At 37.6% G+C, this 25,106-nt stretch overlaps 1 protein-coding gene across 1 annotated transcript in view; it reads right to left on the bottom strand.

The window, feature by feature from the left end:
* Nucleotides 1-25,106, bottom strand: part of LOC103271083 (contactin-associated protein-like 3) — a gene marked incomplete at both ends in the record, with an annotated part of 78,739 nt that overhangs the window by 7,187 nt on the left and 46,446 nt on the right. Inside the window, 4 exons of the mRNA XM_021716139.1 lie at nt 11,188-11,427; nt 13,472-13,690; nt 14,371-14,541; nt 20,583-20,710. Coding sequence (XP_021571814.1) covers nt 11,188-11,427; nt 13,472-13,690; nt 14,371-14,541; nt 20,583-20,710 — 758 coding nt within the window. The remainder of the gene's footprint in view (nt 1-11,187; nt 11,428-13,471; nt 13,691-14,370; nt 14,542-20,582; nt 20,711-25,106) is intronic.

Below are 25,106 nucleotides of genomic sequence, written 5' to 3'. Positions count from 1 at the left end.
GATGCATCGTATCGTGGCAGGGAAGTCTGGGTTTTAAGTGTACTCACCACCCCCATCTGTGCATATTTTACCCAATAGGTGATTTTTACTTTCTCCACCTATTCCCCTGCTCCCCCCTCTGATTTTTCAATGTCCATTATTTCATTCTCTATGTTTTTGCAGATCCTTAGTTTTACTCCCACGTGTGAGAAAATGCATTTGGTTTTCTGTTTCTGCTGGCCATTTATTCTCTCAGTTCTATTGGGTAATCTTTATATCTTTGGACCATATTACTAACTGCTTATGGCTTTTGAAAGAATTACATCTTTTTGATGGATTACCCTTTTATCATTATAAAAAGTCTTCTATTTGTAGTAGAACTTTTTGTTTTAAAGTGTATTTTACTTCCTGATGTTAGTATAGCCCTCTTACTTTCTATAGTTACTCTTTGTGCAGTATTTTTCCATTCTTGTATTTTAAACATACTCATACTTTTCAATCTAAACTGTATGTCTTTACCCTATAGTTAAATCTTTGTTATTCATTATGATATGTCCTGCTTTCTTAGTGAGTTTTTAAACCCATGAACATTTACTGTTATTATTGCTATAGTTAAAATTATGTCTGCCATTTCACTTATTTTTTTAAGTTTCATTTCTGTTGTCTTCCCAATTTCCTCATTTACTCATTATTTTTACATCAGTGAATATTTTTTAGTGTATTCACTGATGTAAATTATTTTAATTCTTTTCTTGATTTATCTCAGTATGTTTTCATGGTAAAATATGTATAACACCTAGTTTGCCATTTTAACCATTTTAAAATGTGAAATACAGTGGCATTAATTAAATTCACAATGTTGTGCAATCATTACCACTCTATTTATAAATTTTTTCATCACCCCAAAGGTAAACTCAGTACTCATTAAACAATAATTCTTTATTCCCCTCTCTTCTTGGCCCATGATAACCTCTAATCTATTTCTGTCTCTATAAATGGAACTATTCTTGATATCTAGTAAAACTGAAGTCATGCAATATTTGCTCTCTTGTGTTTGGCTTATTTCACTAAGCAGAATGTCTTCTGTATTTATCAGTGTTGTGGCATATACCAAGACTTCATTTATTTTAATGGGCAGACAACATATCATTATATGTACACACTACATTATGTTTATCAATTCATCTGTTTATGGTCATGGGTTATTTTCATCTTTTGGATGCTGTAAATAATGCTGCCATAAACATCTGTGTACAAGTATCTGTTTGAGTCACTGTTTTCAATTCTTCTGGGTGTAAAGGTAGAAGTGGAATTGCTGTATCAGAAGGTGATTCCATGTTCAACTTTTTGGAATTAAACTAATTTCTACAGTGGCTGCATCATTTACACGTCCACTTGTAACAGAGAAGAGTTCCAATCTCTCCACATCCTCACCCACACTTATTTTCTGTTTTTGTTTTTTTCATTATAGTCAATCTAAGAGATTTGAAGAGGTATCTCACGTAATTTTGATTTACATTTGCCTAATGACTAATGACATTGAATATCTTTCTATGTGATCATCTATTTGTATACTTTCTTTGGAGAAATGTCTGTTCCAGTCCTTTGCCCAATTTTAAGCTGACCTGTTTTTTCCTTTTGTTCTTGAGTTGTGAGAGTTATTTACATATTACGTAGATATTAAACCTTTATGAGATATACCACTTGCAAATATTTTCTTTTATTCTGTGGGTTGTCTTTTCACTCTCTTGATAGTATTCTTTGATATACAAAGAATATTAATTTTGATGAAGTCTAAATAATCTATTTTTTGTTTTGTTGTCTGTGCTGTTGGTATAATATTTAAGAATCCACTGTCAGATTCAAGGTCATAAAATTTTTCTTCTATATTTTCTTCTAAGAGTATTATAGTTTAACCCTTTAAATTTAGTTATTTGATAAACTTTGAGTTAATTTTTGTACATGGTTTAAGGTAAGGGTCTGACTTTATTATTTACATGTAAATGTCAACATTTTCTTCATTTGTTGAATAGATTGTTCTTTCCCTATCGAATGATCTTGGCAATGGTCACTGTTGAACAGCTACTGACTGTATGTATGAAGGCTTATTTATGATTTATTTCTGAATACTATTTCATTGGCTTATATATTTAATCTTTATTTAGTACTACAGTTCTTCAATTACTGTAGTTTTATAGAAAGTTTTGAAATCAGGAAGCATGAATATTCCAACTTTGTTCTTTTGAAAAACTGTTTTACTTATTTTGGAATCTCTCAAATTCCATATAAATATTACATATATTTTTCCATTTCTACAAAAAAAAGCTGTTGGGATTGTGATAAGAATTGCATTGAATCTACATATTGCTTTGGGTTGTATTGCCATCTTTAAAATATTGTCTTCCCACCCCTACAGAAATTGGAATAGGCAACCAATTCCTGATCAATGTCCCAAATACCTATGCCATAAAAGATAAGATAGACAAGTGTGGCCTCATCAAACTGAGAAACTTCTGCAAAGCAAAAGAAATAATCAAAAGAGTGAGGAGACAGCCCACAGAATGGGAAAAAATATTTGCCCACTGTAAATCTAACAAAGGCTTAACATTCAGGATCTACAAGGAACTCTGTGCAGAAAGGAAAAAAACAAACAACCCTATTACAAAGTAGGTAAAGATATTAATAGATTCTTCTTGAAAGAAGACATACGAGCAGCCAACAGATACATGAAAAAATGCTCAGCCTCACTAATCATCAAAAAGATGCAAATTAAAACCACACTGAGATACCACCTTACTCCAGTCAGGATGACCATCATCAATAACTCAAAAAACAACAGATGCTGGAGAGGTTGTGGGGAAAAGGGAATGCCTCTACACTTCTGGTGGGAGTATAAACTAGTAGAACCTCTGTAGAAAGCAGTGTGGCAATTCCTAAAAGGTCTAAAAATCAACCTTCCATACAACCCAGCAATTCCCCTTTTAGGAATATACCTGGAGGAGCTCAAATCATTCTATTAAAAAGACACATGTCTATTGCAGCATTATTCACAATAACAAAAACAAGGAACCAACCTTGCTGCCCATCAAAGATGGACTAGATTTTTTAAAATGTGACACATATACATGATAGAATGTTACCCAGCCATAAAGGAGGACAAAATTATGAACTTTGCAGCAACTTAGATGGATTTAGAGTCTATAATACTCAGTGATCTATCACAGAAACAAAGAACTGAGTGCCACATGTTCTCACTCAAAAGCAGACTCTGAACATTTATCATAGTACTATAAGAAAGAGATTAGCAGTAGAGGGAAACTGCCGGGATAAGGGGCACAAAAAATTAATAAGGGTACTGATCCCAAACCAGGCTAAGTAGGAACCAAGGGGAGACTCAAACTTTACCTGTATGATGACCACTTATCTACCTAATCCTGAATTGTACCCCATATCTTAAAAATTAATAATAATAAAAGTTAAGTCTTCCAATTCGTGAACACAAAATGTCTTTTCATCTATTTAGGTCTTTGTTAATCTTGTTAGTAACGTTTTATAGTTTTCAGTACTCAAGTTTTTTCACTTTTTTTGGTTAAGTTCTTTTTTAAAGTGTTTTAGTTTTTTTAATGTTATTGAAAATAGAATTGTTTCCTTAAGTTTATTTTCAGATTGTTCATTGCTTGTTTATGGAAAACAACCAAATTTTGAGTGTTGACTTTGTATCCTGTAACTTTGCTCAATTTATTTATTGTCTCTAACAATTTTTTTTTCTTTTGGATTCTTTAGGATTTTCTACATATGAGATAATGTAATCAGAGAATGGAGATAGTTCTTCTTTTAATTTGGATGCTTTTTATTTCTTTTTGTTGCTTAATTGCTCTAGCTAGAACTTCCTGTACTACAATAACTAGAAGTGGTGAAATTGGGCATACTTGCCATGCTTCTGTTCTTAGGAAAGTTTTCACTACTGAGTATAATGTTAGGTAGCTTTTTCATATATGGCCTTTATCCTATTGAAAAAGTTCTCTTCTCTTCTTTTTTTTTTGAGTTGGAGTCTCACTCTGTCGCCCAGACACTCTGTCCACTCCCAGCCACCGCAGCCTCGACCTGCTGGCCTCCAGCGATCCTTCCGCCTCAGCCTTCCGAGTAGCTGGAACTACAGGCGTGCGCTACCACGCCAGGCTAATTTTTTGGTTTATTGTAGAGACGAGGTCTTGACAAGTTGCCCAGTGGGGTCTTGAACCCGTGGACTCAGGCAACCCACTCGTCTTGGCCTCCCAAAATGCTGGGATTACAGGATGAGTATCCAAGCCTGGCCTCTTATACTCTTAATTTATTGATTGTCTTTAGCATGAAAAGGCGTTGAAGTTTGTTAAGTGCTTCTTTCTGTAACAATTAAAATGACCATGTATTTTGTTGTTGTTGTTGTTGTTGTTGTTGTTGTTGAGTTGGAGTCTCACTCTGTCGACCAGACTGGAGTGCAGCGGCCGCTCCCGGTCACCACAGTCTCGACCCGCTGGGCTCCGGCGATCCTTCCGCCTCCACCTTCCAAGGAGCCGGAATTACAGGCATGCACTACCACGCCCGGGTGATTTTTTGATTTATTGTAGAGATGAGGTCTCGCTGCCCAGGCGGGTCTCGAACCCGTGGGCTCAGGCAATCCACTCACCTCAGCCTCCCAAGGCGCGGGATGACAGGCTGAACCACCGAGCCCGGCGATCATGTATTTTTTTACTTCATTATTTTAATCTTGTGTGACATATTGGTTATTTTTTATATGTTGACTCACTCCTGAAATCATGGAATAAATTCTACTAGGTTTTGGTGTATAATCTTTTTAATATGCTTCACCATAATTTTTGTTTTATTTTATTTTGTGATTGATCTAGGACTTACAATAGATGTCTTAGAATCTGCTTCAAGTTTTCACTAGCTTAATATAAGTGAGATACAGAAAATTAATCTATATAGCTCTACTTTTTCTGCCACTTTTTGAACTATTGTTGTACATGTCAAACCCAACAATACATTGTTATGATTATGATATTTTATAATTTGATGTTTTAAAAAAAATCTGGAGAAAAAAGAGCAAGTATATACCGAAGGTGTCAAAAAAAAGTATACATATTTTAAGGGAGGTTATCTATGTACTATGTTTAGTTTTCCATAATCAGAAGTGTCTGGATGCTGATGGTACCCACTCAGAGCACCTCTTATAATTGCGGAAGTCAAATGTGACTTGTATTCATCTTTTGTTATTGGTATATACTTAGTCTTATAATTTAATAGTTTATTTCTTTCTTAAAATGTGTATACATTTTTTGCACCCTCCGTATTTATAGACTTTATGACGATTAACTCTCTTGTTTACTATTCCTGGTTCTCTTTGTTTCTTCCTGGGATTCATTATACCATCTGGTGTTGTTTCCTTATTTCAATAACAGCTTTGCTCCTACCTGTCTCCTTTATGCTGTCATTTTAAAATATATATATTATTTCTATAAGCCCATCAATACATATATATATAATATTTATGTATTCCTTATTACAGTGTTATATAATTGCTTTTTATTTTTTAATTTTTTTAATTTTTATTTTTTGAGTTGGAGTCTCACTCTGTCGCCCAGGCTGGAGGGCAGCGGCCGCTCCCGGCCACTGCAGCCTCGACCTGCTGGGCTCCGGCGATCCTTCTGCCTCAGCCTATCCAAGTAGCCGGGATTACAGGCATGCGCTACCACGCCCGGCTGATTTTTTTTTTTTATTTATTGTAGAGATGATGTCTCGCCAAGTTGCCCAGGCGGGTCCTGAACCCATGGGCTCAGGCAATTCACTCACCTCAGCCTCCTAAGGTGCGGGATTACAGGCTGAGCCACCGAGCCTGGCGATTAAATCAGTCAAGCACAGAAAAAATAAAAATATGCCATGACACTGCCTTTTATAACTACTTACACACTTACCTTTATCATGGCTGTTGCTTCTTGTGTATATTCCTATTACTGTCTGGAGTTACTTTCCTTTAACCTGAAGAATATTCTTTATTTCCTCTAGTGCAAGCCTGCCAGAAGTGAATTCTTTTGTTTCTTTTCTTTAAATCTGAAAATATCTTTATTTCACATCATTTTTGAAAGTTTATTTCCAATGATAAATCAGCCATTAATTTTGGTGTTCCCTTAGACAGGCGTTCTTTTTTCTTTTCATTTTTCAGACATTTTTTTTAAACTTTAGCTTTCAATATTTTTACTAAGCTGTATCTGGGTATGAATTTATTTGTGGTTATTTTACCTCAATTTCATTGAGCTTTTTTTTTTGTTGTTTGTTTGTTTGTTTTTGAGTCGGAGTCTCACTCTGCCGCCCAGACTGGAGTGCAGCGGCCACTCCCGGCCACCACAGCCTCGACCTGCCAGGCTCCGGCGATCCTTCCGCCTCAGCCTTCCGAGTAGCTGGAATTACAGGCGCGCGCTACCACGCCCGGCTACTTTTTTGATTTATTGTAGAGATGAGGTCTCGCCAAGTCGCCCAGGCGGGTCTCGAACCCGCGGGCTCAGGCAATCCACTCACCTCGGCCTCCCAAAGGTGCGGGATTACAGGCTGAGCCACTGAGCCTGGCTGAGCTTTTGTATTTATATGCTAATGTTTTTCATTAATTAAGGGATGTTTTCAACCATTATTTTTCAAATATTTTTCTGATCTTTGTTCTTTTTTCCTTCTGGCATTTTCAGTTATATATATATATGAAAATTTTATCCTAGCAGCAAGATGGAGTGAATGATATATATATATATCAATACTCTTAATGATGTCTGTCATTTCTCTGATGTTTTGTTCATTTTTCTCCCTGTTCTTCAGGATACATAATCTCTATTGATCCATCTTCAAGTTTGCTGTTTCTTTCTTCTACCAGTGCAAATTTACTCTTGAGTCTTTCTAGTGAATTTTCATTTCAATTATTGTACTTTTTGATGCCAGAATTTCTATTTGTTTCTCTTACCCTTTTCTCTGTTTGATCCAAGGATACTCACTGGTGGTGCTTGTGACTGCAGCGTTTACCCCGAGATTAAAAAAGAAGCGAATTACAAAATATAGTAATTCTCTTCTCTTTTTTTTTCTTAGTAATTCTTGTTGGGATTAGAGACAAGTGCTGTTTAGAAATAGCTCCAAATACAGTTTTTGTATTTCATCTTTGTATTTCATTAAAAACCAGTCATATTTGCCTCAGTCTCAAAGAGCATATTTATGTAAAATTAGATGAACAAGAGAGTGAGCTGCACTATTCTTTCTAAATGGGTAAAGGGTTAGAAATATTTCATCTGTTGTAATTCTATATTGATGAAATATTGGCACATTTTCTCTCACTTCTTTAAGCATGACATCTTAGTCTGTTTGGGCTGCTGTAACAAAATATCATAAGCTGTGTGGCTTAAACAACGAACTTTTTTTTCTTTCACAATTTTGGAGGCTGAGAAGTCTGCTATCAAAGTGTCAACAGATTCAGTTCCTAGTGAGGACTCTTTTTCTGGTTTGCAGATGGCTGCTTTCTTGCTATATCCTGACACAGAGGAGAGAGAGAGGGCTCTCATTTATTTTTTTTTTCCATAAGAGCACTGATCCCATCATGGGAGCTCCACTCTCATGACCCAATTACCTAAGCCCAATCACCTCCCAAACGCTCACCTCCACATATCATTATATTGGTGATTGGGGCTTCCACATATAAATGCTGGAAGGACATAAACATTCAATCCATAGAATAAGCTTACTTTTAGTTCTTTGAACATATATGTAAAAGTTGCTTTGGAATACTTGTCTGCTAAGTCTGATATCTGGACTCTCTCAAGTCGGTTTCTATTGGCTACTTTTTTCTCCCATGTTTGGATCACACTCTTCTACTTATTTGCATGTCTCGCAAGTTTTCATTTTGCTTGAAAACTTGACATTGCAGATAATATAACAATTCTGGATATAGCTCTTCCCCAGGGTTTGTTGTTGTGTGAGTTTTTGTTAGCTTAGTGACTTGGCTGGACTATTTTAGTAAAGTCTATTTCCCCTGAAGTGGGCAGTCTTTGATATGATATCTCATAAAGTATATCCTTGCGCATATGCCCAGTCATCTGGGATGATGGTAGTTTTAGAAAGGCTTTCTTGGACTTTTTCTTCACCTTTTCTTTATGGCAATCTATCTGCCTCTGTTGACATAATACCCAAACATTAGCTTCCACTTATTTTCTGGTGTTTGTTTTCTTGTATCAAGTGATGCTCCAGGGAAGAAATGATTTCACAATTGATCCAATTGAATCCAGGGCCTGCAGGGTTAGTCTTGATTCTAGTCTTTGAGGCATGCTTTGACTTCAGGAGGCATCTTCTCAGTTGTCTGATTCTCTGGTTTTCTCTGTTAAACTTCTAGCTTGGCTACGATTTAGCTCATTGCTCTCTTGGAGATGCCAACCTCCTCTTAATTGCTTACCATCAAATCTCCATTGTTTTCAAAAGCACCATTAGTTTTGAACTTACTCATGCCCTGTTCCAAATAAAACCAGTTCATTCCAGGAGGGCTACAGAGCTTCGCGTTTTCATGGCTTGCCTCTACTCCTTTGTCAAACCTCTGTGTCACTATGCTAGAGCCGTGGGCAAGGAAAGTGCCCTGCTTCCTTTGAGTGAAACCTTTGCTTACAGGTAAGTACGGGGGGCGGGGCAGGGTAACTTCCTGCTTAATCTGGCCCGGTATGAACATTTTATCCTACCAGCAAGCTGGAGTGAGGGCAGTTGGGACCCACTGTTCTCAAGTTGCTACACCCGAGGAGTTTCTGTTCTGGAAGTGAGGACTTGTCTTAGGAAGGAAACTCCACACTTCTCAGCTGTTTCTGACTGGGCAGGGCTTCTGCCACACAAAGCTGGGGGTGATGAGAAACCAGGCATCCAATTTTGGGGTAAAGCTTTGTCTCTGGAGTAGCAACTGGAGAGAGAAGAAACTCTGGCATTTTGGCTACACACACATAGCGTAGAGCTTCCATTATGCTGAGCTGGAAAGGGGGACGTGCAAGGAGTGGGCCTTTGTTTTAACGTTTCATGCTTTCATTGTTATCACTCAGATTCAGTAAATGTTTCTTTGTTCAATGTATTCTTTTAAGACATTTTCTAGAGATTTTAAATGCTTTTTTAAATAATAATTTTTGCCAGTTATATTTGTTTGACATGAAAAAGGGTTTGCAGGCCGGGCTCGGTGGCTCGGCCTGTAATCCCAGCACTTTGGGAGGGAGCGGATTGCCTGAGCCCGCGGGTTCGAGACCCGCCCGGGCAACTTGGCGAGACCGCGTCTCTACAATAAATCAAAAACTAGCCGGGTGTGGTAGTGTGCGCCTGTAGTTCTGGCTCCTTGGAAGGTTGAGGCGGAAGGCTTGCTGGAGCCCAGCAGGTCGAGGTTGTGGTGGCTGGAAGCGTGCCACTGCACTGAGTCTGGGCGACAGAGTGAGACTCCAACTCAAAAGAAAAAAAAAGATAAGAAAAAAAGGGTTTGCAGAGCTCCTTACATAGTTATTCTAGAAGTGTCTCTTTGTGCATCATATTTTAACTTGAATTTTATGTTGTCTTTAAAAACCCATTGCTTTGTACAAAGTATGCACCAGCTCTCTGGCAATAGCCAGGAAGAGGATGATTTGAGAAACAACCCTCCAAGATCAGAATTTAAAACTTTTTGAAAGGCCAGATATCTTTCTTCAATGTATTATTCACCAAAAAATGAAACTTATCTAAAGTGACATCTACAATGTTCTGAGAAAGAGAAGTTGAAAAGTTTTTCATAAAAACAGTTTATAAAAGGTTGACATTTAAATTTATATCAGATTAATTCCAAAAATGTGTTTCATACATACACACACAAATACACATACCCTAAATATACTTATAAGTGAAAAAGAAGGCATTGATATGTAATCATTATCTTGAAATACTATTATATTCTTTTTATTTCCATAAAACATAAGGAATTCACTGAAAATTCATGCCATTCTTATTAGATTAAGTAATCTATCTACAATTTAGTCCCTAGCCACTTGAGGGTCATTTCCTATTCACCTAAAAGACAATGTTTATGTCTAATATAATTTTAGATTATAAGATAACATTTAAATGGCACTTAGCAAATGTGGACTGGGAATTATTTAAAAATCAACACTTGTACGCATGAAGAAATGGTCAGTTCTGAAGCTGGCTTTTAGCTATGAAGAGGATTCTGTATTTGCACCAGAACTATGTGATTTGTTATTCCAGATAGATCTTGAATTATAACTTATTCAAGAGGACTAACAGAAGATTTATGCAGGTGCCTTTTTAAAAACTTCATCGACTTCTAGATAAATAATTCTCAAAGTTCTTTTGAAAGTCACACGATTTTTGAAGCAATTAAAGTCTGTTGTGCTGCTAAACATAATACATGTGTCACAGCCCTGTGACACTCTAAAAAGCTATTCATTTCTAATTCTGGTGACTCAACAGCCTAAGAGGCTTCATAAAAGTATTACAAGTGTCAAATATATTAAAGAAGTCAGTACAGTGTACTTAATACTAAAATCAGTCGCTACCTTCCTTTTAAAACACCAATTATGCCGGAGCAGAAGCTGCTTGAAATCCCACTATACGCCTCCAAGGACAGATAGACCTCTTAGAGCAAAGTGTCTAAGTGGTCTTGTTAATGACATGTGAGTGTTTAATTAAATATCCATTTCCTTCCCAGTTAATATGCTTATTTTATTTAAAAAGCAATTTTAAAAGTCTTTTTGCATCATGTAAAGTCATTGCTATAAACAACCATAGGTGGGAAGATTGCTTGAGCCTAGGAGTTTGAGTCCAGCCTAAGCAACATTGTGAGATTCCATCTCTTAAAATAATAAATAAATCAATGAATAAAATAACAGTGATGCTTTAATGACCTTAATGTTAGCAGAGACCAAGTACCGGGTTTTGAAAACCAAATTATTTTCAGAGGATTAGCACTGAACAGAAGATAGAGGGTAACACAGAGATCTTCCAAATAAAAAATTCAGAGACAGTAGATAGCCTTAAGTTTTCAAAATGGAATAGAGGAATTTGGGACAGAATTGATTCTATTTCAATTACTCAGTCTTATCCTTTCTTTGCAATGTCAAATTCCAGAAGTGTTCTTCATATTCTTTAAGTTTCCCATACTTTCCCTATAACCTGCTCCTTGGTCACACTTACCATTTGAGCAAAATGGCCCATCATATGCTGAGAAGGCACAGTCACAAGTGATCCCTTTGTGTTTCTCTCTGCATCTCCCTCCATTGCGACACAAGTATCCGTAGCTGCTGCAGTGTCCTGCACACCCTGGCTCCACTCCCGGTGTCACTGTGGCTCGTTCTTCCAAATCCAGGGCCACCCCATTCAACTGCAGAGACCTAATGCATCCCAGAAAGCCTTTCTGCCTGTTGGCTGTCCCACCTACAAAGGAAACACTGCAAATAGAAATGTGTTCCTTGGTATTTTATTCAGGATTTTATGTCCATGTCAAAGTCAGGCCTTACGGAGAGTGGCAGAAATAGCGATTTGTCAAAAAGTTTTGTGAACATACAAGATTTAGAAAGTTATCAGATATGAAACTTTAAATGACATCAAATAAAACATGTATTCAAATCACTTTAAAATGCAGTGACCTATGCAAATATGAATTCTAAAAATAGTTATTTATCAGTTAAGAAAGAGTTTCACTTTAGATTCTTTACAAAGAACAAAATATAAACCACATCAACCCTTATTTTACTTTTGTTTATGAACAGTAATGTGCATTATAATGGCTATGTGTGAACTTGCAGAATTTTTACAAAAATAAGAATATATGTAGATACATTTCTTACTTGGATGAACTCTTGAAATAAAGTGTGAAAAGAGATTGAGAAGCAAAGAAAAGGAAGCTAGAAGGGGTGAAACCAAGTTACCCCTCACTTCATCCACTCCTGTGTGAGGATACAGTTGTACACACTAACTGAATCATACACACATACATATTTTATTGTATCAAGCTTCAATGATAATGAAACTTTTTAGAGAGATTTAAACACTTGTGTGGAAACAAGTGCCATTATGAAGGCAATAATTCTCCATATTAGAAGCAAAAAAAAAAAAAATGCAGATTTTTGAGTCTCTTTCTAGAGATTCTGATTTAGTGGACCTAGGGTGGGAGCCCCAAACACAAATTTTTAACCAGTTTCCTCAGTGATTCTGAAGCCACATCCACCAAAGTTTTATACATTCCACCTTAAGGTGAAAGCTTATGCTAAGTGAGTTTTTGTGCTAATTTTGCTCCTAGGCATTCCATTAAATAATCAAAGGATTATAAGTGAGAATATAAAGTTCCCTAATTGACTCATCCCTGCGTTCTTTCTTTCCAGTAGTTTGATGGTTTCAAGACCTTTGAAGAGGCCTCATCTCACCTTAATATAAGAGCTAATCATGCTTGAAGCTAGGTATTAGGGAGCCATGGTATACACACTCCCTATAGACACAACACAAACCCCCCCCCCCACACACAAACCCATGCACACACAAGCACACTAGACTCATCGTGTAGCATTTAGTACCTGGAAGTTGTATGCATTCTCTTGTAAAGTAGGCTGTGTGATAGTTTGTGAATGTAGTCCAGATTGTAATTAGATTGCATCCATTTTTGCTTTAAAATGCGTAAGAAAGGAGCATGTGAGAGTTTCAATCTATATCATTCCTACATTAGAGTGGGGTAGTTTGAGCAGTAATATAGCAAAACAGATTTTCCCCTTGGGAAAAACAAACAATGGTGAAAACACAGTAAATAAGCAACCTGAAGGAAAGACCAGGAGCCAGAGCTCTAATCTTTATATAAATGAACCATGAAAACAGAGGAGCACGACCTGGTGATAGACAAGGGGTATGTAATGCGAGAGTCCCAGAAGTGAGGACAAGGGTGAGGAAACCAGGAGAGGACTGGGCCCTGGAAAGTCTCGCCATGGGTAGACACACTGCTGCTTCTGCCAACCAGGTCTCCTGTGGTCGGTTTCTGAGTGCACATTGGGTGACTTTTGTCTCAATTGTAAGACAAGTTATCTAATTCCTCTGAGAACTAAAACTGGAGAAATGGATAAAAATTACTAATTATCACTCTAACAGTGTTGATAAAGTGCAGCTGTCACAAAAACCAATCCTCTGTAAAATGAATTATTCAAGTTTGGAAATCAGCTCTCATGGGTTTAGATTTCTCCCACGAGTTGGTTCTTCTACTTCTCTGAGATTATCTCATCTGTAAATAGGGGCCAATAATACCTACACCATAAGATAAAACATAACAAGCACTTAGTAAGTTCCTGGAACCTACCAGGTTATCAATAAATACTGCTAATAATAGTAGGAGTTGTTGCTGTTTGCAATTGTTGCTATCAGCACTTCATAGTTCTGATTTTGTCTTGGTCCAACTCCTCGCTCCCACCAAGTTCAAAAATAAACCAAGAGCACTCACCAATGAAGAGTTGACTGTTGAGCTGCAGGCGGACATGGCCATCGGCAGGAGCAGGTTGTATCTTCGGAGGAAGCTGGTCAACTTGAAGAGATGCTCCTTTGACATTTCTCTCAGCCTTCACCTTGTGCCACCGATTGTCATTAAAGGGAGTGGGTGACTGCACCGTAACCTCGCAAGGTCCATTTCCCACATCAAAGGAAAAAGTCACTTCTGTGGGAGCTAGGAATGTATTATGAGTATTTCTCAAGTTAATTCACAGGGAAGAAAATCTGGTCTTGTGTAGACACAGAAAAACATCATGACATGCTCATTATGCACGGAGAAATGCCAATGATGCAGAAAAGTGTTAATGTGAGTTGGGAAAGGGGGCAAAATAAAACTGCATTCTGGAGGGGAAAAAAATGCAACTGATTGTAACATATTTAACCTCAGAGTTCACGATTCAGTCTTGATGAGTCCCATAGCTAGAATACCAAATAGCATTTATTTTACATGTTTAAATGCTTCTATTTAAAAATGTTTCAAAGCATCATCTCATTTTAAAAACACTGAATGCAAATTTGACAGTAATAAATTAAGATTTGGGTACACACACAAAAAATATGTCTGATCAAATACTTGTGTAATTCATAAACAATTTGATGACTTTGGGTTTAAAACTGACTGTACCCAGCTATAGTCAAGAAGAGAAGGCATAATGTTTTTATAGACTATTACATGCTTTATGCCTCATTGCTTTATTACCTCTTAAAAATGATTAACTAAGATCATAGAATTTTAGTATTTAATAAGAATCCAATGATAAAGTAAGAATGACAATACTTTAAAATTGTGTTTAGCTGGAGCTTTTATTGTTAAATAATGAGCATCCCATGACTTGTCCAGAATGGGCAACTCACCACGCAGCTCTATCCTGATAAAATCTGTGATCCCCAAGTTCTCCACAAACACACCAGAGGAGACTGTGGTCTTAAAAAAGAAACACACGTCGGCAGTAAGTTCCCCACGGAAAGTAGGAAAATGAAGGTATGAAGTCTCCGTGTTGAAGGAAGCTGAATTCCAAAATGACTCTGTTTATAAAAAGAACAGAAGACAAAAGAAAATGATGAAATAAAAACAACAGTTATATTTTATATGCACAGGATTATTACTGATAAACACATTAATAATTTATGGTAAGCCTTCACTGGGGTTCTGAACATTCACACAATACAGTCATGACATCAACAGTCCAATAGTGATTATTTTGAGGATCAGAATTCTGTGTTGAGAAAAAGTTAAGCAAGACAATGCAAAAGCAAAGTGACCAGTTATGAGTTCACACCAGCAGTATCCTAGAGGTGCTGAGACAGGGTCAGGTTCAGAATCATTGTGAATTTAATGCTAACACTGTGTAGGAATTATTGTCACCTATTCACTGATGCGATAATCTCAGAGAAGTGAAATAACCAACTAGCGGGAGAGATCCAAACCCATGAGAGCCGATTTCCAAACTTAAACAATTCATATTACAGAGGAATGGCTTTTATGACAGCTGCATTTTATTAACACTGTTAGTGCGATGGCTAGCGCTGGGTGTGGGGTGTGAGAGGACAGGGGCAGTGTGAGGTTACTTCAGGGGTTTTCATCTAACTGAGATGGGGAATAATTTTGAAGAAGTTTGAGAAGCAGCTCAGTTTGGGACATGTTGAATTTGAGATATCTGTTATGCATCCAATCCAAGGGGAGATTTGAAGAAGGCCGTTGGATGTGTGACTCTGAAAGCCAGAACACATATGCTTTCTGTCTTTCTTGCAAACAAAGAAAACAGTCCTATTAGTTCCCCTCTTAGCAAAAACAGACAACAAAAACTATTTACTTATCTTCCAGTCCACCATTGTGAGGAAAATGGAGTCAGTCAAGCTTTCTCGCTGGCCAGAACAGAATAGCGTTCCCTTAGAGCTTGGTCCACGGGAACGAGATAGCACTGTGAGGTCAAGAGATGCGGCAGAAGTTGTGGGAATTTGGCCATCTAAAGGATTATAGTTTATCATGTCACCGGACATACCTAGAAACAGTGAAGCTGACGCACTGGCTAAAGTCAGATGGTCGGAGACTATTCCCATGAGAGACTTAGCCAGTTGGCTACACCGGAGACCGGTGCACCCCAGAGAAAAGTCAACATGGGCTACAACAAAGGCCTGAAATTTGAAATTTGACAGCCACGCCATGGATTATTGCTATTTTGCCCTCAATGGCACAGGTCTATTGTCTGCTTGGAGGCAAAAGCACTAGTATTCTAAAGGGAATGTTTGTGTAATCATTATGGCCAGCGTAAGCCTCTCCATTACTCCTACACTAGAACCACAAACTATTACAGCAAAGGCTGAAAAGGTATGGTACACTAAGCCTCTAGGGAAACCAGCAATACCTGCCACTCTCTTATCACAGGATAAGACTTTAGCTTGTATATTAATTGGGGGAAGGCACTTGATGATGTTGGAACCTATAACTCCTCTCTCCTATCGTCCTTAGTTGGGTTGCTGCAAGTCCCCTGGTGGACTGGGACCACACCCTACACTATGTGACTAACCAATCAGCACCTGGGCATGCACTGAATTGCTTTGGAGGGCTTTCAGAGGTTCACCATGGAAGCTCGTGCCCACCTCACTTGACAAGTGGAGTGGGTGAAGTACTTGGAATGCCTCTGATCCTGTATAGAGCAAGACACGGATCCTTTGGAGGAGTGGCGGTCGTCCTTAGCATCAGGATGGAGGACCGCTCTCATTGTCCTTTTTCGTATTGCCTGCACTTGGCTTGTATGTTGTTACAGTTTGTATTGTGGCTTTGGCATTTGGGTACAGTGTTCCTCCCTCTTTGCCCAGGGACCTTTGCAGAAGAATCAAATCATGTAGATTGTGTGGGGACAAACCCCGAAGGGTTGGAGTGTGAGGAAAATGGAACCAGTCAGGCTTCCTCACCTGGCCGGAACAAGATAGTACTCTCTTAGACCTTGGCCCACCGGTACAAGATAGCGCTCCCTTATGACTAGGGAAACTAATGTAACTTGTTAAATATAACTATGTGCTCATAATATGGCTGCAGGCCACTATTGTGCAGGTCGGCTTAAAAACAGACAGAGACAAACCTCAGTGCAGAGACCCGGCATCGCTGGCCACCATGATTAAAGAGTTGCAGTGAACCTGACTCTGTTGTTCTTGGGCCTGTCTGAATCCGGGGTAAATCTGCCCAGAATTGAACTCCTCCAGAACAATCATCCAAACCAGGATGACCCATTACATTTACTTCTCAAGTCTCTTTAGTGTTCTTCAATCTGGAACATTCTGTCAGTCTTTTTTTTTTTAGCTATTTTTCTGACATAAAACAAAAATCAGTTGATTTGTATAATGTTTCTCAATTTGGATTTTTCTGATCTACTCAATTCATGCTGTGTATTTTTGTAAAAAAGACCATAGAAGTTCTGCTGTGTTCTCCTCAGTGTATCATATCGGGAGGCACACAATGCTGATTAGCCCCCATACTTGTCATGTCAGCTTTGATTGCCCTAAAAAATGAAATTTGTTTAAAAGTTACTACTTTTCTCTTTGTGAATCATACATATTTTGACAGTTTAAGGCTGTGCAAACCATAACCTTTCCCACTTTTTCAAACTTTCACCCACTGGTTTTACAATCTATTGATGGTTCTTGATGAAAATTATTGTAATGACGGCTGCCAGTGATGAACTTCCAAGCTCATCATCGTCCCAATACTTTAAACGGTTGGCATTTCTCTGTCAGAAAGAGCTATTCTCTTAATCTTTTATTTATTTGCTTATTTAACAGTTTCCTTATATTAATTTCGCTTTGAGATTCTTATCCTATTCAGTGGTTTAAATCCCTAACTTATTTTGATGCATAAACTGTCTCAAATATGGTCAATAAGAGCCCCTTTGAGCTGACCCTGATGTCCCTTCTTTCAAGCATTATTATTAGTATTATTATTATGATTACTTTTTGTCACAACCAAATTATCTAGGCACATGTTACATTTTCTGTGCCCCATCTCTGGAATCAGCCATTTCTCAGGGAGCTGTGGCTTCTTTTAGTGGGGAATGACAGAAAATGGTGTTTAGAAACCCAGATTTACATGCTGGATATCTACTAGGGTGTCCTTGCTTCTAGGTTCTCTCAGTGGACAAAACCAGTAAATATGCATATTCATATACCACACTACGCACACACAAACACACACACACACTTTTTAAAATATTTATTCTATATTTATCTATTATACATAGATTAAAATCCATGAGCTCACACTGATACCTCCATTTCCAACTCAGCACCACAAGATTCATTTTAGTCCTTCTCCTTCCCATTTGTATAACTCCCTTCTCAGTGAGAAAACTACTCCCATTATCCTCGGTGTATCTACATATTTGCTCATTTCCTGTGTGCAACCAACTTCCTGACCCCTGAAATGCCTCCATGGCCCTGGCTTACAGGTCCCACTCGTCCTACCTGTTCCAAGGAATCAATAAATATTGTTTTAAGGAAAATAGACAAAGAGAGAAAAAAAAAAGAGGAAAGAAAAGAGATAAGGAAGCGATAGAGGAATTTTTGTTGAAAGGACTATTTTAAATATCACACTTGCTCTTTGCTACACTGTCAGAGAAGTCCTGCTGAGAAACTGAAGGTGAATGAAGTATTCTGAAGAGTGTCTCAAATACACTCACATTTGGAGAGAAAATGTGAAGGGCTGAGGTGATTTACCAGTGAGGAAATAATCTAGGAAAAAATTTTAAAATGTAGAGACCCTACCAACCAGCGCTTGATGTCAGAATCTCAACAGTCAGAAAAAAAAAGGTCCAGGTTTTCTGGTGTTAATACTGGAATGTGGGGAGACTTGGAAGCCTGTAGACATCCTGAAATAAGCACAGCATACCCCTTCCATGTTGTTGTGTGACACCTGACACAGGACATTTACTACACTAATGCTTGAAGATAAAACAGCACAGAGAATAGCCAGTTAATCAGATCCAACTCAACAGATCCCCTCCTTTACCAACTTGAGAGGAACAAAATGGATAGAATAACAAATTCTAGTCCTATAATTACAGTTCAGAAGACAGAAGAAATATGTATCTGATTATGAAGAGACAGATGTCAAGTAGAATTCAACTGCATTATATATAAATAAATGAAATGTCTGAACACAGCTGATCACTACAGGTGTAAACAAGATGAAAAAGCACAGCCACTATGTAAATATACTGTGAGAAAAAGAAAGAAAGGAAAGAAGGAAGGATAGAAGAAAGGAAGAGAGGAAGGAAGAAAGGACCATATACAAGATAGACTGAATGGAGAAAGAAAGGAAATTAAGATGAATCATAGCATACAGATGCCAAAAAGCTAATCTGAAAGAATACGACTCTAGTGAAGGAAAATTCCTGTAAGAGCTTCATAGTCTGGGGATAATATTTGCACTAATCCAGCAAAACAGGAGCCAAAAAGATTTAGATAATTGGAAAATAGATTTTAAAAGATTTTTAAGGAAACATGGAGACTCAGAATCATCATAGAAATAATCAATACATGAGAAATATTTAGAAACAGAATTAACACAGCTGATATTAAATTACTTAGATTTGAGGAAAAGCTTAGGGTAATCACATTGAATGCAGAGAAAAAAGAAAGAGGTTAAAGTACTTGGAAAACACAGACAATGTATGGGAAGCAAAGGAAGAAAAGTCGAAGTTAAGTCCTAGATGCAGAGAATCCAACACATGAAACAAGAAAACGGATTCAAAGCACAATTCAACCATTCTTCTTAAAGGAGAAAAGAACATCTAGGCCAAAATAAGCACACGCAATTTTAACACAGACTAATTAACACTGAGGCATATTCTGGATAAGTACTTGAAATTGAAGGATAACATAGCTGTCAAGAACGTGAAGAGTCAGATTTCACCCTACTTGCAAGCTAGCAATTTGGTTTGCCACAGTTTCATACAAGCTGCTACAAAAGGCAGAATTGCTGGGTCAGAGTCAAAAAGGACCTTATTACTCAAAGCACTGCAAATAGCATGAGCTTCAGAATATCAGCATGGATTCCCCTTAATCTCCAAACCCACTGGACGATGTGATCCATGGGCCCAGGAGGACACCACACACACTGTAGGGTTGCATCTTAGATGAGAAACCCAGGACAAGTGTCCAGGACTTTTTTCAGCAACAGCAAACAAGTCAGTCCCCTTCCTCTCTGACAAGTGAGCAGTCATGGTTAGTGATGCTGTATTCTCTCTGACCTACTTAGTTGCCTGTACAATTGGTTAGAGAGACTGCTTGGTATTAGGGGATGGAAATGCCGCACCATTTGCCACTCTCCACAGGAATGTGCAGGCATACTCAAGGTCCCTACTGGACTGTCTCTCTCAGCAGTAACCTCCACATACTGAAGCAGAGAAGGAAGTCAAAATAAACGTAGTGTCAGACTTCTCCACAGCAGCATACGATGCTAGTAAATAAGAAACACTGTTAACGTTTTTCTCAGGGAAAAAGGTTATTTCTAGCTGAATTGCTGTTCATGTACTAGAGCAATAGGTAGATTCTCACAGACTTGAACGGATTCTGAGAACACAGTGCCAGTGAGTGCTGGGTGGGTGAGGGAACGTGGACCATGAAATCCAACCATGAATGAAAACGCTGCAGCAAAAAAGATTACTGTAACACTCAGTGCCACACAACGGTGAAATCGCATATACACAAAGAGAAAAGTGTGATCCGATCATTTTCTACCACTACCATTGTCTGAAGAGTATAAGGGCAATGAATAAATATTCCCAAGCATTCACACATTTGGGAAACACTTTGCTTAGGGACTGTTCTGGCAGAAAAACAATAAATGGGCAACAAATCCAGTCAACCAATAAGTTAAAACAAAGATAAGCTAACACTTAATTAAGAAAAATATAGATCTTCAGTACAGACCATGTGTTTGTATTTATTATTCGTCTTGGTCTCCACACTGCCACTCACTTTCTCTCTGGCCCAAACAAGAGCATCTGTCTACTCTTTTATAACCAAAACATGGTGCTGCGAGAACAAAGCTTTTTCTCGTCACTACTTACCGTCGCCACGGCAGAGCAGTGGCCCCAGTGTGTAAGCTGCTTCAGAATGTGGTCGGCCTGTGTCTGTCATCACAATCTGAGTGACCGGCAGGTGCTCTTTGTGGGAAAGGACTATGGTGTCACTGGTCCTATAAAACAACCACCGAAACACTTAAAATTATTCTGATGAACACACAAACAAAAGTAACTATGAGCTCTTATTGCAATTTGAAACAGACATGAAAGGACCTAACCAAACACTTAGAAACATTTTCAACATCTTGAGCGCACAGAGACGTCTTTACCTGGATCTAAATTGGGAATTGGCAAACATTTTCGGTAAGGGGTCACGCAGTGAGTGATTTGGGCTTTGTGGGCCATGAAGCCTCTTGTTAACTCTGGCATCAAGGTGTGAAAGAGGCCACAGATAGTGACAAGCAGGCACGGCTGTGTTGCAATAAACATGTAAGGCCACTGAAATTTGGATTTCATACGAGCTTTATACATCATAAAATAGTCTTTCTTTTAATTTTCAACTATTTAAAAATGTAAAAAAACAATCTTAGCCTGTGGGCCACTCGAAAACCGACCAGTGGGCTGGACTGGACCCACAGGCAGTAGCTGACCCACTCCTGTCTCACTTGCCAATTCCTGATCTAAATGACCACAGAGAAGAAAGGAGGCACATCGAGAAGGGTGGTCAAGTTGCAAGCATGGGATGCTACTCTCGAGACAATGAAGCATGGAACTTCTCTTCTAAAATTAGTTTCAGGATAATATCTAAACGATTATTAATTACAAATATAAATAGTCACACTAGATTTAGATATCCATCTTCCAGAATATTCATTTGTCATTTTTTTTTTTTTTAGTACTTAAAAAAAATCCTTTTGTGGTTGCTGGTAATCTGTTACCTTGCTAACTTTGTACATTGAAAAACCAACTCCATAGATGTAAAGCTAAAATAAATGCAATACCCTTATAAGTGACACAGAGGCTAACGTGTGTCAAAGCGTCCTGTGGAATGCTGTCTCCTGTCGACACTGAGTTGCTGAACAGGCACCACACTGGGCACTGACACAGAGTAAAAAACATCGTCTCATCTCTGCCCCCTAAAAACATACAGCCTATTGGGAGCCATGAATATGAATAACTGTTATCACCATCATCATGCCATGTGTGACTGGGAGAAGAAATTTGCTTTTCTGTGTCCAATACAAAAGACCTTGAAGAGACGTAGGGAGACCCTGGGGTCTTAGCTATACCATTAATATTTTGTCTGGTCAAAATAAAGGCATTTATCAACTCTTTTGCAAAAGCATTTTATTATACATATGTATGAAATGTTGATATCTAGACTTACATTCACATGCCTATGTGTATATGTTATTATATACGCCTCAATTGCAGGTGTATTCTGATTTACAGACAAACACTCTGTCAGCCACTTACTCTGATTCAGAATCTGTCTAGAATCTAGTAAATACTGTTTTCTTTAAATTGCACAGTTCCAAAACCTTCCTCTGTATACATCTGTGGCAAAAGATGAGAATAACCAATACTTGAAAATTGCAAACCTTTTGTATTTGCAAAATAAAGTTTTCTGAATTAAAAAATTAAATCGCTATATCACAGGTGTACCTGTTTTGGGGGGTGCAGTGATATTTTGATACCTGTATACAATGCATATTGATCAAATTGGGGCAATTGGTGTGTGGGTATGTGTCAGCATCTCACTCTGTCGGCTAGAAGGAGTGTAGTGACACCGTCACAGCTTGTGGCAACCTCAACCTCCTGGACATAGGTGATCCTCTTGCCTCAGCCTCACAATTAGTTGGAACTACAGGCACACGCCACCACATTAGGCTAATTTTTAAATTTTTTTACGGAGACAAGGTCTCACTACATTGCCTAGTTTGTTCTCAATTTCCTGGGCTTAAGCAATCCTTGCGTTGACCTCTCAAAATGCTGGGAGTACAGGCGTGAGCCACCGTGCCTGGCCTCAAACCTTTGTCTTTCCTTTGTGTTGAGAACACCCAATTCTTCTCTACAAGCTATTTTAAAACATACAATAAACTACTGCTAACTATAATTTCCCTACTGTACTATCAAATACTAGAACTTACTCCTTTTATTTAACTGTAACCATGTACCTATTAACCAACTTTTATAAAGGACTTTAAGCATCAAAGTTTCAAATTTAAGAACTAGAACTTAAAAATGGCTATATTAATTACGTTTTTCATCCCATTAAACATGAAGCAATCTGTAATACATTATGAAGATACATAAATTCATATGAATAAATACTCTGTAAAATATGCTTAATGGTAAAGAAAGATTATTTCTAAAATTCAAACTAACATCCCACAGCCTTACATGGTTGAGACTCTGTTATTCATGTTTATGAAAAGATCAGAACATGGATTATCTAAAGTCATCATCACTCTGCTTTGGAGTAGACTAATGGTAGTAGACAAGTCAGAAAAATGTATCCTAGGGAATGAGGTAGGTCAGTCTAGGAAATTTTTTATTCATGTGGTAGGCATCCAAAATAATGAAAACAACTTCTGTGATCGCCATTTTAGGAAGATAATCTCCTAGAGGACATGCAATTCTGTTAGTTATTCATGAAGTATGCTTGAATTTTCAAGACCCATTTTGCCTAAAAGTTGCCTTTCATTTCATTTTTAACAGTGACAGTGTGTGTAGAATACTCAGAATGTGTAAGGGGAATCCATAGTGCACCTCAGGTGCATTAGGACAGACACTATAATAAGATCTTTTTTTTTCTAGTTGTTTTGGAAAGCATCGTGTTCCCAGTCTGAGCATAAGGATGGCCAACATTTTTCACCAATTTTTTATTGGTACAGGCAGATCCCAATCTTGGCATATAGAGTACTCAAGATCTGCTAAGGGGACCAGACTTCCTCAAAACTTCTTAATGGGAACATCTCATTTTTCTTCTTTTCTTCGTGTTATTTTCTGAAGCTTATACTATATTTAAAGTTGAAATGGTGCATTTCTAGGTACAATAATCTTTTGTAGCACTATTAAAAAGTCAGTAAGAGAACTTTCAAAGACTTTTTGCTGAAAAACTCCTTTGCTCTGGATATTATACTTTTCTAGGGAGAGTGAAAACTTTTAAAAGTTACCACTTAAGGTTTGCCAGGGCACTTTATTTGAGGCAAAATACAGCTATAAATTTAGAAGGCTGTAAAGAAAGCTAAAAGGGAGAAATTCTGAGTCAACCTTAACTTTTGGGCATGGTACAATGGCTCATGCCTGTAATCCCAGGATTTAGAGAGACCAAGTCCAGGGGATAACTTAATGCCAGAAGTTGGAGTCTATAGTGAGCTGTGACCACTCAGCCTGGGTGACAGAATGAGATTCTGTCTCTTAAAACAAACAAACAAAATATTTATAATTGTTTTGGGTGAGCAGGTTAATAATATAATTATTATAATCCACAACTAACCCACCTAAAAAATTTCTAGGTTCTCAATTTCTGTTTAACTGATCTATTTACCTCTTGCCCAATTCAACCTGCATTAATTACTACAGCAAAATAATGTTGTGATATCTGATATGACTAGTCTCTTCACCTTGTTTGTAACCTTAAAAATTTTCTTGCTTATTCTTTCATTCTTAGTTTCCGTATGTTTTAAAGGCAGCTTGTGGCAATACACACAAATAAATCAAACACTTGACATTGTTTGAAATTGTATCAAATGTATAAGTTAATTTGAGGCGAATGACATCTTTAACAGAGGATTTCTCAATAGTAGCATTACTGATCTTTTGGACAATTTTTTTGTTCCAGGGCTGCCCGGTGCATTGCAGTATGTTTAGTAGCACCCCAGGCTTACATTTACCAGATACCAGTAGAAACAATCCCCTCCCTTTGTGATTTTTAAAAAAACGTCTTCAGATAATGCTAAATGTCCCCTGGAGTGTCAAAATTACTTCTGATTGAGAACCACTGCTTTAAGATACTGAGTCATACTATCAATGATAGTAGTGAATCCATCTATTTTGTTTGTCCTTAATGATCTTAATAAAGCTTTATACTTTTTCCAGAAAAGTATTGCAGCTATTCCACAGAATCTCCCATTTTTATAAATATTGCAATAATTTTCAGTAATTTCTGCAATGGTAATTATTTTATGATTTTATAAACATTCAAATCACTTCTCAATTGGTCATAAATTCAACAAATATACTGAGCTCTCATCCCAACAAAATGTTTTATATTAACTTTAATTTTCTAAGTAAGCAATTTTGTTATCTATACTATCTGTCAGTCTTGTTTTTTTCCAAATATTTTTGCTATTTGTATGTATTTCATTTCCTTTTGTGTCTTTTACTGGCACATGTATGAGATTTTAAAATTATATATTTGTTGTTCATTTATGGCTCAAATTATAATTAAAGATGTAGTTTTTACCATGATAATTATTTGAAATTTGTTAAGATTTCACTCCTCTGTAAAGTGTTCTCTTGCTTAAGAATGATATGCATTCTGTATATGGCAACAATATCAAG

This window comes from Carlito syrichta, unplaced genomic scaffold (genome assembly GCF_000164805.1).
Source record: "Carlito syrichta isolate Samal-C Ts95f unplaced genomic scaffold, Tarsius_syrichta-2.0.1 Scaffold28710, whole genome shotgun sequence".
Lineage (NCBI taxonomy): Eukaryota > Metazoa > Chordata > Mammalia > Primates > Tarsiidae > Carlito > Carlito syrichta.
The sequence above is the reverse complement of the archived record's forward strand: the minus strand, read 5'-3'. Positions and strand labels throughout refer to the sequence as shown.